Source organism: Sardina pilchardus, chromosome 3, assembly GCF_963854185.1.
Source record: "Sardina pilchardus chromosome 3, fSarPil1.1, whole genome shotgun sequence".
Classification (NCBI taxonomy): domain Eukaryota; kingdom Metazoa; phylum Chordata; class Actinopteri; order Clupeiformes; family Clupeidae; genus Sardina; species Sardina pilchardus.
The window spans coordinates 5,715,617-5,731,458 of record NC_084996.1 but is presented as its reverse complement, the minus strand read 5'-3'; the positions used below and the strand labels follow the sequence as shown (position 1 = coordinate 5,731,458).

Here is a 15,842-nt window from a genome sequence, read left to right as displayed (position 1 = left end):
GATGGCAATATGAGGTGGTAGCATAGATGACGAAGTCACACTGAGACATACTTAGCTGGCATTGCACTTGGAGACATTGGACTGAGTCTTTTGAATATAGAAGGGCCCTTTGGAATTCTTACAAAACAGGGATATAAGGACATCTTGACAGGTATATCGGCCTTTATTACTGGAGAGTTTTCTTTCAATGCCTGGAAGATTGATAAGGCTGCTTCATTCTGCACTGACATGACTGCCATTGTGCTTTTTGGCTCAATCCGTGAAAAGATCCACAAAATAATCAAAATTCCACAGAAGGAATCTTCTTCCCAAACAACACAATGCATATAGTAAAGATTATGATTGCACGTATAAAGGATAATCTCACCAAGGAAAGGCCTATAAAATCAAATGAAGAATGTGAGGGAAAAGAGAATGGCAGTTTGGTTCTAAGACATTTATGTGACTCGGTGAAGGAGTCAATTGATAAAAAATCTGACACCGCCATGAAAAGACACTTTCAAAATGAATGTCTCTGATAAAGGAGATCATCTCTATTCATGAACCAAAGGTCGTCTTTACCGTGGATTCACTCCAGAAAAAGCTGAAAAAGACATTCATGGAGATCAGCGAAAGGGCAATCGAGACTTCATGTAATGGAAAGAGTCAATCACATCTGCTCTCAAGGATTACACAAGGTCTCGATGGCAAAATTGACCAAATACTGATGGACAAACCAGAGAACAACAGCAGTGCTATGAAGACAGAATATGAGGCTCTTTGGGAGGGCCATGCACCTGATGCTCTGATGATCATCGCAGATGACTTCAATAAGCAGTTCTGCCATTTACTGAAGGACCTGTTGGATAACTTAAAACTCAAAGGCATGAAACCAAAGGATGATGACCAACTCTTTTAGGCGGTTTATGTCCAGGCATTCAGAAACGACCTTCAGAAGTCAATCAGTTGTAAACTGTCCACGGCGCTTTATGCCCTGCTCCAGATGACCCTAGAACATCGGCAGGTTGAACTGCTCTCTAGCGCCATCATGGGTCAGGTTAACAAGACCATAAATGCCAACCGCAGTCAAGTCAGAATGCCAAGGAGAGTTGGGAAACACCGGCGCCAGATGAAACGACAGAATACCCAACATGTTCTAGCCAAACTGGAGGGAAATCATGATATCAAATGTACTGAATTCTGAAGGAAAATATGACCTCTTCACAGAAGTTAAAGAGGACATCGAATGGATATATTGAGTATTGTACTGTGTTCTCTGGTGTTAAAATAGTATATTCAACTTTGATTTATAAAAAAATTAACTCAATTGCAATTTTATAAGCCCAATTAAAACCTTATACAGTTAGCCTGGGTATTGAAATGGTCCTTTTGATTAAATGGCGCCCTCTTTGGCAACCCCAATTGAACTTCAGTGGCTTTGCTATATTTGACATCACAAGAAGGCTTTGTTCTAATTCGTCCATTTTTTAGTGTCTATTTTTAAGTTCAAGAATTTCATATGAAGGAGGGCACAACCATGCCTCATGTTCATGATAGCTCTTTGGTTATGGACAACCTCTCCTAATTCATCAACAAAAATGGTTTCCATTCTGTGTCTTTTAACTCTTTTTTTTAGTTTACATATAGGTAAAAACCTTGTATAATAGTAACTCTCTACTTACACACTATTAGAAAATTAACTTATTTCAACAATGTATAAATTACAGTTCTGTATTGGGGAAATGGATTCACATGTACACAAAAGATATATACTAAAATGCTACAAAATTATGTGTTGCTATACAATTAATGAAAGATTTATGTTGGATAATAATGTGTTTTAATATCTTCTCTCCTCTGCTGTATGCAACATCATTATAACCACAATTGTGACATACAAACAAGATTGATTAAATTCATTTGACTTTATGATGTGATTTCAGCTTTTTAGTACTGTACCTGGGGTCAAGTATACTTGGATTGGATCATTACTGAAACAATCCAGGTTTAGGTTTTTGTCCTTCGGTTTCTGTGACGCATTCAATATCCCATAGATTTCATGTACAATTTCCACCACAATTACAATTACCAAAGTGCCTCTTCAGGATCTGCTGGGTCAGATTTCCCCTCAATGTATCTAAACACATTGAGAAGACGCTAAGAGTATGCTTTACTAAAGTTCTTTACTTTTAAAGGCGTGTTTCCCAAACTATCTCTTAATAGTGTTCTTACCCATGTATACCTTCTCAACATGACCTTAAGGTACACCTTAAGAGGCTAATCCGTGTTTCTGGCATTGATTATCGTCATTCACATGGGTCTGAGCACGATGGGAAGGTGACCATTACAACAAGAATATAATAATTTACACAATGTTATAGTTGGATGGTAAATCAGAATTATAAGCGAACCTACAACCTCCAAATAGTCAGTCTTCTTCAATTATAGATGTTATTCAGAATTTGTATAACAGAAATAGTCAGACGTCCAGGTGAAAATGTACAGTAGGCCTATAAAGTCAATATTTCATGCTGTTGTATGTAGTGCATGGACCTTAAAGCGGTGAAAGGATGTGTTTGCATTTCACAACACAGCTGACATCGGGGATGATTTATAATAATGATTTAGACCAATTCACCAGCAGACCTATTTTTTCACTATCTCAACAGAATAATTTGCACATTCCTTTCGTTTAAGCAAAGGAATGCCAAAGAGCTACAGCTGGTATATTTATTCTTGGGCAACTGTATGAGCACTGAGAATGAGTTGTGAAAAACAAACTTAGGCTTGAATTTCAAATGGAATCACATCGTAAGTATTATGAATCAATGCCTGATGGTATTTTAATGTTTATAAACATTCTTGCACATCAAATGAAGCATTATACAGCAAATATTGGGAAGCCACGTGGAAATGTTCTAACTCTAATCTAAAAAAAAACTGATTTAAACAGCTAGGGTGAGAGAGGTAAAGTCACATAAATTCTCAATAAAATCCCATTTTTTCCCAATAATTTCAGTGGCATGCTGTCTTGGAACAGCTCAGACAAAGTTGTGACTCCTAAATCAAAACAGCTACAAAAGCTCTAATCTCTAGATTGCACAGTACAGTTCAAGTAAATACAGCAAAAGGTGGCAGAGACATTGTAGAGGATTGTGCTCCCGTTTGATATTTAAAAAAATAGCTGAGATGTTACAGAGATTTAGATTTAGAGTGCGTCATTAAAACCATGCATATTTTAGTCTTAATTTAATTTCTCGACATTACGTCGGCTGCTCGAGAGCTACGCTGCTCTTGATTTCTGTGTGTGGTAGTCTTTATCTCTTTACAGGCAAGTCCTTGAACAGGTAGCCGTTGGTTGGGGCCATTCAGCTAGCTTTTGGGGTCCACAGAGGCCTCTGCGCCTTCCTTTCCGTCCTTCTTCTCGTTGCTCATGAAGAAAAGGGGAAACATCCCCAGTATGCAGCCGATGGCCACTCCTATGGCTTTTCCCTGAGAGACGCAGAAGGAGACCCAGTTAGAGGGGAGTAGCGAGTAGAGTATTTTGCTATTTAGGAAAGGTCAGTGAATTAAATGAACAAAGTCATTTACCAAATAATTCATATTAGTTATACAGGGGTGAGTGTGTGTGTGTGTGTCTGTCATTTGAAAGTTATGCCCAAAGTAACTACACATTTTGAAATGAGACAGGAAAGCAATTCAGTTGCAATTAATATTTCATGCAAACAGCACACATAAATCATGTAAATCTGGGTAGAGTAGAAAAGACACTCGACATCCCAGTCCCACCCCATCCTATGCATTGGGGGATGCTTTACACACAAGAGCATCGATGAAATAGAAAAAGATAGAAGATATGCATGGAGTGTGAGTGTGCCAGTGCCAGTGCCAAGCACTGCCTACTAAAGCCACAATACTAATGATCTCTATGTAGCCCTGGGGAAGTGTCCTCCATTCTACTGCATTCTATGTGAAACAGAGCTCTGAGTTATAAAGCTGTCCAGGGGCACATTACTGTGGTGGTGGTGGTGGGGTGATCACCGATCACACTGAGGCAGCAAATGAGGACAAAAGCAAGAAGTTGAGATGGCCGGCACACTACAGGAAATTCCTCTCTGTGAGCGTCAGCAAAACTGAGGAACTGATTAGAGGAAGCAGAACTAAATATGGCAACCCCATAACAAAACCTGGGGCGGTGTGAAGGATGAAAGGAGAAAGGCAGCTGAAAGAGGAGGAGGGAATTCTTACGAAATGAGAGCTGACTCGTGTCTGCCACATGTCGGCCTGTTTGGGGCTCATGTCTGGTATCTGCATCCCCATCCTGCAGGCCAAAGCTTCCACGTAACCTGCAAGACTATGCGCACAGAACAAGACACAAAAACACAGTCACTCAAAGACTGAACATGACTCACTCACTTAGCTCTCAACTACTCTGCTACATTGCTCTACCACATATCAAGTCAATATACAAATGTCTTATAAGAAGTTGCCTTATATTAACCATAAGACCAGTTTAGAATTATACCATTATTTATCTTTTGATATTATCTTCATAAAAGGACCCTTTATTATCTTGCTTACCCCAGACCAGCCAGATCTGATACCAGGTTTCCAAGGCCTGCAGCTAGGTTAGGGAGAGAACAGTATTAGTCTCTGAGGAGTATTAGGCCTCGCTGTGTATGGTAACTGGAAAATAACTGCATTATGTGAATCACTTTTTATAGAACAACTACTTGTATCATGCAGATGGCATTTTGCTGCTTGATTGATTTTCAATTTCACCCCAGGCAAGACCGATATGGGATTTTAAAGACCGATACCGACCGATACTTTGCCTGCAACACATTGCCTGTGTGGCATCTCAGGAACGCCTCTGATTCATTTCGGCACCCATGTTAACAGGTTACAGCACCCACACTGCCTCCTACATAACTACGTTTTTTCTGTTTCATGCGAACGATTCGGTGCAGAAATATATGGAAAGGAGCAGTTGATCATGAGTAGTCATAATTTCAGTTTAAAAGGGGAAGTGGAGGCTACATGAGTGAGACGAAGGAGCAAAAACAGGATGACCAGCAACCAGACTAAAAGTGAGGACAAATTGGCAAAAATGAGGACATCCCAACTCTTAAGCTGGTTTGCAGCATGGCAATGAAAAGATAAAACAATACTGGAAATTCAGATGAAGGATCAGTATCATACTTTGTTTAAAAATGATTATTGGCAGTTACAAATGCCGATCCCAACAGATCAACAAATAGCTAATACTGACCGATTTATTGGTCAGGCTCTAATTTCACTATTCATTCACTGAAGAATGCCCCCAACACTCTAGGCCCAATGTGCTATTTTAACAGGTGAGTCACACAGTAGAACACAAGTACAGTATACAATGATTGTGCTCATGATGAAACCTATCATTTTGCAACTATAGATTACATTCAGCAACATTCTGAGAGAGCTCAGTGTATTGCAAGCCCTACACGACATGCCATTCTAAATGGTTCCACATTAAAGATGAAGTCAACGATCCTATGCGATTTCAAGCCCATAACATTGTTTGTCACATTCAGTGAACACCACGATCTGCTAGCTGCCCATCCCGTGAATACACTGTATAAATACCCAGCCTCTGTAGGCAGCCAAGGCTTCCGAAAACTGGAAACAAACACATTGGGGACAGCCTGTCTTCCAAACAGAAACGAAACACTGTGGAGTATCTCTAGGGATACTGAAGGGAGGGGTAAACTACACTTCTGGTGTGTTTTGTTTGGTCCTTGATTAAAATCTAACGTTGTTTTAGAGTCGGCTAAGACATTTAAATATAAACATCAACACAAACAAACGCGTCATCATGAGTAATTAGCCCTTTTCACGTGATGTCAGACGAAGCGTTGCTGGGTATCCTCCAGCATGTCCAGCCGCCAAATACTACAGAAGAAGAAGAAGAAGTATTCATGGGTTTCATCAGGTCCCTTTCCACAGGTGTATACAATCAAGCACCTTGATTATCAATGCAGACTGCATGGTGCTTGATTGTATACACCTGTGGAAAGGGACCTGATGAAACCCATGAATACTTCTTCTGTAGTATTTGGCGGCTGGACATGCCGGAGGATACCCAGCAACGCTTCGTCTGACATCACCGTGAAAAGGGCTAATTGCTGACCCTCCTTCAATATGTATAATGCTCCATGCAGCCACTTTCTTTTAATGTTGCTCTAGCAAAGACACAGCAAAGCCACCTTTACCTGCCATGGTGGAGATCCCAAGGATAACGCCTATTGAGAGCTCAATCTGGGTACCCTGTAGATCAAAGGATTGTTGTTGAAAAATATATTTTTGTTTATTTCTTTACATGACATTTGGTATCTTATCATCTGAAACTTTTTCCAAATACTGAATACGTAGACTTTGAAATGACAGTGTCTAATGTGTGTGCGTGTGTGACATAACAAGACTAAAAGAGATTAAGGAATATTCTGATTTACCGCAACAATCATGATGGCATTATCCAGGAAACCAAATCCAATGAACGGAAGAGCATTGTGGAAAAGTACTGAAATTAAAGACCAGAAAACCAATTAATTTGATTATATTAAGACAATTATGGTGATGATTCAATGAAACGCCTATGAGGGAAGGTGCCTGCTTGACAACCCCAGTGAAATGCTCCAGAGGACTGTTCTGTTTGTGTTGTTTTTGTTAATGATTAGTGATTTTGGTTTTGATGGTAAACAAGCTTGGTTGTAGATTGGCCTCTGTGTGAAATTCCCTTCCTATTTGAAGGACGCGCACGCACGCACGCACGCACGCATGCACACACACACACACACACACACACACACACACACACACACACACACACACACACACACACACACACACAAACACACACACAAACACACGTGTAAACACACAGAAAACAAAAAAGGGTAGTAAAAGTAAATGCCCAACTGTTAAGTGTGTATATTGGCCATGAATGATATCCTTAAAATAGATAGAGCACAAGAATAGGCTGTGTTTTTGGTGTAATGTTTTTCAGGCTGTCTGCAACAACACTGCATTTCTGAACCTATTACGTAGTTCACATTTTAATACTGCAGTTTCTTTTTAGCTTGTCATTGAAGTAAATTCAATAATTTTCTACCAAATATGAAAAAAAGCAATTGGGTATAAAACAAACTGTAAGACAATTTGCACATATCTAGACAAAGTGCAATAAAACTCACTGCACAGTTCACACTATGATAAAACACACGACTGCACTCTCAAGAGAAAAATAAGGTTGAGATAACGTCAATACCCTTTCAAGCGAAGGCTGTAGGATGAAGGCGACAGAATCAATTTACACTAAATCAACTCTGACAAGCGGAAGTGGGAGCAGACATTTTCACATGGGAGTGATTCTAGGTCTAAATCATATGCATGACAAAGCCACGAATAGAAGGCAAAGGCAACAAGAAATTATATCACATTACATCTAATTGCATTTGGCGTGATGCTGAGACGTCCCCTTATTTGTCTGGACGATAGAGCGTGCACACAAATATGCAGAGTCAGCATTCAACTGCGCTGTGGGAGAGTGGGAAACAGGGAAGGATGGGTGAAATACAGCACGTGCTACAACTGTGGCTAAGGTCATCTGGGAAAGTCACTGACAATGACAGGTATGGGAACAGCGAGGTGTCACGGTAGGTGGACTGTGTGAAAATGTAGCTAAGCCGAGATCACTGCTGGATTTTTCTCTGCTTGATAGTATGTTGCTCTCCTGTGAGTATGACTGAATCAATGTTGTTACACATACAGATAACACTTAGAATCTGCGCACTCCTACCGTATCTAAGTTGTGCAGAAGTTGGAGGTGCCATCTCCAATTGCTCTATAAAGAAGAGAAATAATTTGCATGTCATCTGTTGAGGTCTACTTGAGAGATAAAGAAATAGCTCTACTGTTTACAGCATTATACAGCACAACCTAAATCAATAGCAATATCATCACATCATTATTGTGACCTGAAATCTCCTTCGTGTCCTTTGCAAGACACCTCTGCTGAAAACAACTGGTGATTCTGATGACAGAGCCAGTATCCCATAAGCACATGCTGGTAGAGTAGAAAAAATGTGCCCACTGTGCATGACAGAGCCCAGCTGTGACTGTCATCAGCTTTACAGTGATCATCACATTGTTCATTTCAAAGAAAGCCTTTTGGTCAACAGCAATGCTTGCTACAGTCTGTCTGTCATTCTTATAGGCAATCTGCTTATTCAAACAGCCTTGGTGTTTCACACATCATGAATTAATAATCTATTTTGCACAACAAAGTAAATATCTTTCTTTGCATTATTGTGGTGCAGTGCACTATGAAATACAGCAGTGTAGCCTACATCGTTGTAAACATAATATGCATGTAGCCTATACGTGTAAACGCATAACTATTGACATTGTTATTTTGCCTTGTTGAGACGCATAGCATACCTTGAACCATTGCAATAGACTCAAAGCGGTGGAGTTCTCGCAAAAGGCAAGTTCGCTCCGTAGGCTGGAGGCTATAAATAAATTCCCGGGCTCCTTGCGGAGAGGTCATAGGCTCCATAGGCTCTTTAAGAGGATGGGTGCCTAAGTTAGAGGCTTGAATAACGGACGTAGTATTGCGGTAGATCGGTGAACTGTTTCCTCGCACGGGACCAGGAAATATCCCCGTCCGCAGAGTTAGGGCAGGACGCACGGCTCTCCATAAACAAGGCAGCATCTTGCGGATGGAGCCAATAGCATGAAGGAAACCTACGGGGGGAAACCGTAAATAAATGTTAGCTATTCACTTATATTATTTCAGAGTCGTAACATAACAGTAGGCTATGTATCTTAGCGTATTAGCGTGTTCTCACTATCTACATATTTCTCACTTCCATATTCTAAAAACATTCGCATCATCACAACAGTAGCTTGTCCATGGTGTAGCCTACCTGCAAAGAGATGCTACGTGTTCAGTCAGAACATCAAAAAGGCCTATTCTTCAGAGCCAGACTGGAGTGAATTGAACATCGTTAGATACTGTACACTGAATGCATTATCTTTATCCACATAGCTCTAGCGATAGGTCCCATCCTCGGAGGCCGTCACCCTGATGATGGTGGAGGCTGTTTCACTGGCCTCTCATTTTCCACTGGGTAGAAAGATCCTTACGTAGCCTCTGACGATTTCACAGACGTCGGTCTCTTACGTTGTGCTCTTTTAACAACTGTAAATTGTTAACCCAGTGACATCATGCCTTGGTAGTGGTTTGGACAAAATAATTGAAAAACTAAAATGAATGCAATTCAAGCTTGTCACCCGGGCAGGAAGGTCCCCGAGATCTGTTTGGAGTGTGATGTCATCGTGGGTAGGCGTGGTTAGAAAGGCAAGGCCATGAAAAAAGGAAGGTCGTCCAGGAAAACATGGAGAGCAATACAGTGTTAGGGCCACCCCAACCACTGATGAATAATACAATAACTCGGGATGGATTCAATTATTTCTGAAATGTAAAGGTAAAGCTACAAACTAAAGCACAGAAACATCACAGACAGAGAAAGTCACTAACAATATTCTCCTGTTCAGTTACAGGAACAATGGAGAAAGGCCTGGGCTAGGCATTTTACCAACTCCAATGATGTAGGCCTAACGATTTTGGCCTAGCTACAATATCTATCACAAGAGACATGACCTTATTTCAATCGATTTTCACTGATTGCCCTTGACACTTAGGCATAGGAATATGAGGCAGGACACTGGTCTGTGGAAATCCTAGTTTGGCCTATGACATATTTGTGCTCGGTGTAGCCCATTTATTATGCTTCCTGGGTTTGTACAATCTTTGGCCTTTCTTTTGGTAGGCTGACATGGAGGAAACGTAAGGCAACAATAATAATTCTATGGTTCATTAATAATGGTGACCATATGTTGTTATCCATCCAGTTATACATTATTCTGACATCTTACCAAACACAATTACGTTATGTTTAAAAGATTATTTGCATACACACACATTTATATATATATATATATATATAATTTAATCTTCATCTGCACAGATTACCATTAATTACTCAAAAGAAATGCAAGATTAAATGTAAAGCGACAAAATTAAATGTAAGCTCAACCGCTCTGAAAAACAAAGTCAATTTATTTGCATAGAGGACACTTAAAGTTACAGTATACAATTTTGACCTCTGTTTGACATTTGAACCAAGTAACCAATCAAATTAAACCCCACCTTGGCATAATTCCTGAAGCTACAATGTTGATTGGTTGGAACTGTATATGCTTCAGCCTGAAACACTTTGTTTGGCCAGGACTGCATGGGGCAAAAGACCTCTGGGAAAATATAGGGATGATCTTGTTTGCTCAAAGCTGTCTTGGAAATATTCCACAACCACTCAGAAATGTATAGAAGGTACCCAGTAGTTATATATATATATATATATATATATATATATATATATATATATATATATATTTAAACCTAATGATCAACATTGCAAATCTGGAGTGACTTGGATGTTTGGGTGTGTGTAGAAAGTCAGTCACCAATTTCACAACATTGCCACCAGGGGGCACACTGTGAAAGAAAAAGTTTACACGGCATTTGAAATCAGCATCCAGCCATAGGACCGCTCCAAAGACATTTTCATTGCATAATGATAGAACTTCCACCAAATTTAAGAATGGATACCTTTTAATTGTATGAATTTAAGTATTGCGTTCGACATAAACCGTTATAAACAACAAAAGAGCCAGCAGCAAAGCCTTCATAATAGTGTTCCTGTTTGACATGAGAACAAAGGACAGATCTTTATCTTAATTCTATGAGGTACTGGCATTTTAAGTGTGATTAACAAGCAGTTTGATAATCAACAAAGCTAAATAGTGACATTGTACAAATACCATTTTAAGGAAGTAAAACGTATTTTAGAACACCGTCAGAGCACTTTTTAAGTTAGTAAAGTATTTATGAATCTCAGAGTATGATTGACAGGAGTAGTGAAAAGATAACAGATGAAATACACAGGGACGTCGCAAAAGACTAACCGCTTTAAATGGGTTTACTGGATAAGCTACATCCTTGTGATAGGTTAGGGTTAGGGTTAATTAACGGGGAAATTGAGAAGAAAAAAATAATAATCACACCCACACACAACTCTTTAAACACAATTTCTTTTTAATTTGGTGCCAAAGCTGTGATTAAACGTGAAAATAAATAAACCACTGAATCTGGTAGAATGGAACATTTTAAAAGCAACAGGAGACTCACACAAAGGTCAGAGCACTAAATGAACGGGTCAAAAATTCGGATTCTTATAAATCACTGATGTTGGCTTCCATAAACAGTCCGTGGAAACTACATATTTTCTTCACTGTGAGGCATTTGATAAAGGGTATGCTATATTTGCTACTATCTATAACTCCCACACAGCCATTTCCACTGGGAGGTAAGGACACATTAATAGCTTTGTTAATGCAGACCAATACCAACATTGAACAACATTGAATACCAACAAGTTCAACTTGGCCAACTTCAGAAATCTACTAACCAATACATCGATGAAGTCAGCTACATAATTAATATGTTCTTAATACCATCTTGGATAGTTTTTTTATTATTATTCTTAATGTGTGCTTTAATATTGCATTTGATTTTTTTTTCCGCATACATTTTAATGCTCTAATACTCTGCCGCCTATGAAATTAAACTGTGTATTACCTCTTCCAGGGACGGACAGAGATCATTTTATTTATCAACCTATAAAATTACAAAAAAGCTATCTACACTATGTACAAAATCAAATCACAAAAAAGGAACAGAGGTATAAGAGACAGTTGGTCGTTTAAAAACACACTGTGAGTGTTGAGGTTGACTTATGTCACTTTTTAGCGTTTCACGTTTGGCTAATCACTCCCTTACCAGCACACCTCTACTCTAAAACTGAACCAAAAACTGATGCAAAGGGGGGGTAGGGTGGGAATCATTACAAACCAGTTAATGTACATCACAAAGGTTTGTGTAGTAAACCATAGCTTATTTTGAGATAAACAACATTATAATATGTGATGCGCAGTTTACAGAAGTAAGGCGTCATGCATTCCTAATATTGAACAAAAAAATTGCTTAAAACCTATAAGCCGAAGCAGTGAGTAAAATCTTTAGTGTCACCATCTGAAATCTTTTTCATCTTTATACAGATATGCATAGTCACAGATTATCTTTTTTTTTTTCCTATTTATTTCTATTGCTTCTTTGTGCCATTATGACACAAACTGTGCAGATATTTTTCACCATAACATATTCATGTAAAATTATGAGCCAGCATATTGCTTTGAAAGAGGCCATTACTGATCTCGGAGTAATAACTGAGTGATTAGAATGGCTGCACCACAGAGGAATTCTAGCTTGGAACTCAGCAGAGAGGGTCAGGTTCCGTTATGAGCATCTAGGATGAGGATGGTACCTGCCACCTGCACAACCTTCAAGACTCCTTCAAGACTCCATTGGAAAACGCCTCGTTACTTGGCACCTCAGGTGTTGGCCTCAGCTGCTTAAGACGACAGAAAAAGTGTGAGAAAAGTGACGGACTGATATACACAATTCCAATAAGGTGTCATTGTCCACGTAGGGTCAATAGGGTCCCAAGAAGTTCTTCCTGCCCCCTGTACCTAACCAGGTCTCTTGTGCTGCTCTGGAACAGGTCATTTCATACATACTATGGCCACTGGCTGACCATGGAATAAAACAACCAAAAAGGTGGGCTATCATATTGTGATGTCCCTTTCATTCAGGGATGTGTCGCCTACACACGTACTGTAATCTACACGCACATGTATATACAGTCTTACTCATCAACTGAGCCTGTGTCTCAAGTTAACAATAGTCTTGTTTCTGGTGCCTCTTGTTGTACTGTTCAAGCAGAGAGGCCTGCTGTTGGGCACTCAGGCAATGCGTGGGGCTGAGCGGTCACTGGTCAACGGCGTCTTCTTCAGTTTGACGCCGCGCCGAATAGCCAGCAGCATCGTGTCGCCCTGAGGGTCGGAGGGGTCCGCCCCGTCCAGCAGCCCGTCGGAGGAGCCCTTGCCCGCCGGACCGACCGAGCGAACCGGGGGGTTGGTGGAGGCCTGGCCGCTCCACGAGGACACCGGCAGGATGCCCAGCTGCTCGCCTTCCCCCGAGGCCGGCGACTCCGGGCTGGGGGGGTCCTCGTCCTCGCCGCCGCCGCCCCGGCCGAAGCAGCCGAGGCTGGGCAGAGCGTCCGGCGGCACGGCGGGGGTCCTCGGCGGGATGACGGGGGTCTTGATGGGGATGGGCCCGCCTCCCGAGATGGTGGCGCGGCGGCCCGACGGCTTGGTGGACGGCGTGCGGCGGATGGTGGCCGTGCCGGGCGTGACGACCACGACCGGACCGGGGCCGGACCCGGGGCCGGAGGGGACGCCGGCCGTGGAGGCCGGCCGCTTGGCCTGGAACATGCGGCGGTAGGACTGGGTGATGTCGCTGTTGCGCGGGATGGTGGAGGACTTGTCAAAGTCCTGCTGGTCCACCTCCGGCTCGCCGCCCATGGAGAAGTAGTCGTAGTCGGACACTGGAACACAATTAGCGGAGAGAGCAACTACAGGTCACTATACTGCCGGGCCAGCAGAATGCTCGTGTTTGTGCTCGTCTGTTTTTCTACAGACAAACGGCTGCCTACGCGCTAATGTTTGAGCACATGTTTTTGCATGTGTTCTGTGATAGTGTGCATGTGTTACGTGATAGTGTACATGTGCATGTAGTTGAGTCTGTGCATGTCCATGTGGTTGAGTGTGTGCATGCAAGTGTGCCCATGGTTGCGTGAGCATGTGTGTGTGTATGTGTATGTGTATGTATGTGTGTGTGAGTGTGTGTGTGAGTGTGTGTGTGAGTGTGTGTGTGAGTGGTGGTCGTACTCTGTGAAGGGATGGTGTCCTCGGAGCAGCAGGGCGTGTTGGTCTGGGTGCTGTAGCCGCTGGAGCACTGCAGGGAGTCTCTGCTGGAGCCCTGGGCATGAGCGTCCAGCTGCAGGCCACAGGACAGGGCCAGCGCCAGCTCTGCATGGGGGTCTGGGTCCTCCGCAGGCTGGAGGAGAGACACACACACACACACACACGTCAATTAACCAGACTGCTGTATCTCCATACAAACTGTTTGGCCCCTGACATTAATTACATGCAAGCATATATTTATATACTTACATACTGTACATTTACATTACATGTTACATTTAACAGCTACAGTATATACACACACATAGAACGCACATATACAAAACAAACTTCCAAAAACCTACATGTTCCAGCGAGTAAGCTTCAATTTCATAATATCATTTAACCTTAGGCACACATACAGTACGTATAAAACAAAACAAACTTCCCAAAACCTACATGTTCCAGCGAGAAAGCTTCAATTTCATAATATCATCTAACCTTAGGCACACATATGTATATACATACACTGACAAGCCAAATGCCCCCCCCCCCCCCCTCCCTCCCTCATAGCCAATACACACATGCATTCCTGCACAGACACACCCTGCTCTATGGCTAAGGTTACTGGTATGCACATACAGTATGCATGTGGCTGCATGAGTCAGGGTGCTTGTGAGCACGCGTGGGCTTTACCTTGGGCATGACGAGCATACGGCAGGCTCGCGGGGGCTCGTCCGTGGAGTGGCTGGCGGGGTACGTGGGCTGGGCGGGGGCCGGAGGGGGCTCCATGGCCATACTCACGCTCCCACTGTCCTTCTTCTTACGCAGCGTGTTCACCATGGGCTGGTCATAGGGCCCAGGCTTGGCCCAGTCCTAAACACACACACACACACACACACACACACACACACACACACACACACACACACACAATGTAATCATCCTTCTGACACACATTTCAACCGCATTCTGTAGTTTCCACCACACAATAGGCCTATAATTCAAGGCAAATACCATAGTAGTCATTCCCAGTACACTGTAGGTACACATTGTGGGTAAAAAGGAAAATCTCAGAGCTCAGTGAAGGTGATGAGCTTCTGACCTAAATGATACGTTTTGGGTTTTAGTGTGCCTCATCTACACAAACTACTGGCAATGTGCCTCCACAATCCTCTGTGGTGTGAACATTCATGATTAACATAAAAACACTGTACCATATTTCACATTTAAAAGGACAACTCCAGCTTTTACACACAGATCTCCGTTTCTCTAGGTCACCGAGTATGGTCGGCACAGAAGAAAAAAAAAAAAAAGCCAGGCAGCTACAGTGCTACACTTTGGGGGCATCTTTCAAATCATGCCCCCAGAGTGTAGCTCTGAAGCTCCTGCCTGCTCCTGCCGTACCGACAGTACTCGGGGACCTAGAGAAACATCTGTGTGAGAACTCCTTTAACTCCATAAAGTCTGGCTATTCATGCTCTAAATTGCACTGTGAGAAGCACCTGGCACCTCCCAGCTCCATGAGGAGAGAGGAGGAGGAGGAGGAGGAGAAGAAGCGGGTGAGGAGGAGAATGGAGGAGTGCGATGGAGGAGCGGAGAACAAACCTTCCAGCTGGGGACCTTGGAGGAGGGGATGATGGCGGGGCCCAGGGTGCAGTAGTGGGGGTAGTCTGGGATGAGGGCGGACAGGGGCCGGGACCAGGAGCGCAGGGTGGACGAGGACGAGCAGGAGGAGGACGAGGGGGAGGCGGGGGGAGGGAAGGAGGGGTAGAGGCTGCCGCCACCGCCACCACCGCCGCCATTACCGCCTCCACCCACCCCGGCCAGGTAGAGGGAGTCCGGCAGCCCGTAGTGCTCAAAGCCGTTGGTCAACTGAACATGGAGTGTGCATGGAG

At 42.6% G+C, this 15,842-nt stretch overlaps 2 protein-coding genes across 3 annotated transcripts in view; both read right to left on the bottom strand.

Moving 5' to 3' along the window:
- Nucleotides 1–2,775: 2,775 nt before the first annotated feature.
- LOC134076040 (transmembrane protein 65-like) lies at nucleotides 2,776–9,325 on the bottom strand. Its single transcript, XM_062531048.1, has 8 exons — nucleotides 8,946–9,325; nucleotides 8,458–8,763; nucleotides 7,817–7,861; nucleotides 6,471–6,538; nucleotides 6,231–6,285; nucleotides 4,561–4,603; nucleotides 4,228–4,333; nucleotides 2,776–3,471 (listed from the first exon to the last, which is right to left on the bottom strand). Exons 2-8 carry the CDS (start codon nucleotides 8,729–8,731, stop codon nucleotides 3,352–3,354), a joined length of 711 nt encoding a protein of 236 aa, XP_062387032.1. The 5' UTR covers nucleotides 8,732–8,763; nucleotides 8,946–9,325; the 3' UTR covers nucleotides 2,776–3,351.
- A 1,833-nt stretch (nucleotides 9,326–11,158) lies between these two features.
- Nucleotides 11,159–15,842, bottom strand: part of LOC134076456 (protein MTSS 1-like) — a 33,989-nt gene continuing 29,305 nt past the window's right edge. For both annotated transcript variants that reach the window (XM_062531526.1, XM_062531524.1), the window contains 4 exons: nucleotides 15,553–15,819; nucleotides 14,641–14,820; nucleotides 13,930–14,098; nucleotides 11,159–13,586 (listed from right to left, as the gene is read on the bottom strand). In XM_062531526.1, coding sequence (XP_062387510.1) covers nucleotides 12,943–13,586; nucleotides 13,930–14,098; nucleotides 14,641–14,820; nucleotides 15,553–15,819 — 1,260 coding nt within the window. In that variant the 3' untranslated portion in view covers nucleotides 11,159–12,942. The remainder of the gene's footprint in view (nucleotides 13,587–13,929; nucleotides 14,099–14,640; nucleotides 14,821–15,552; nucleotides 15,820–15,842) is intronic.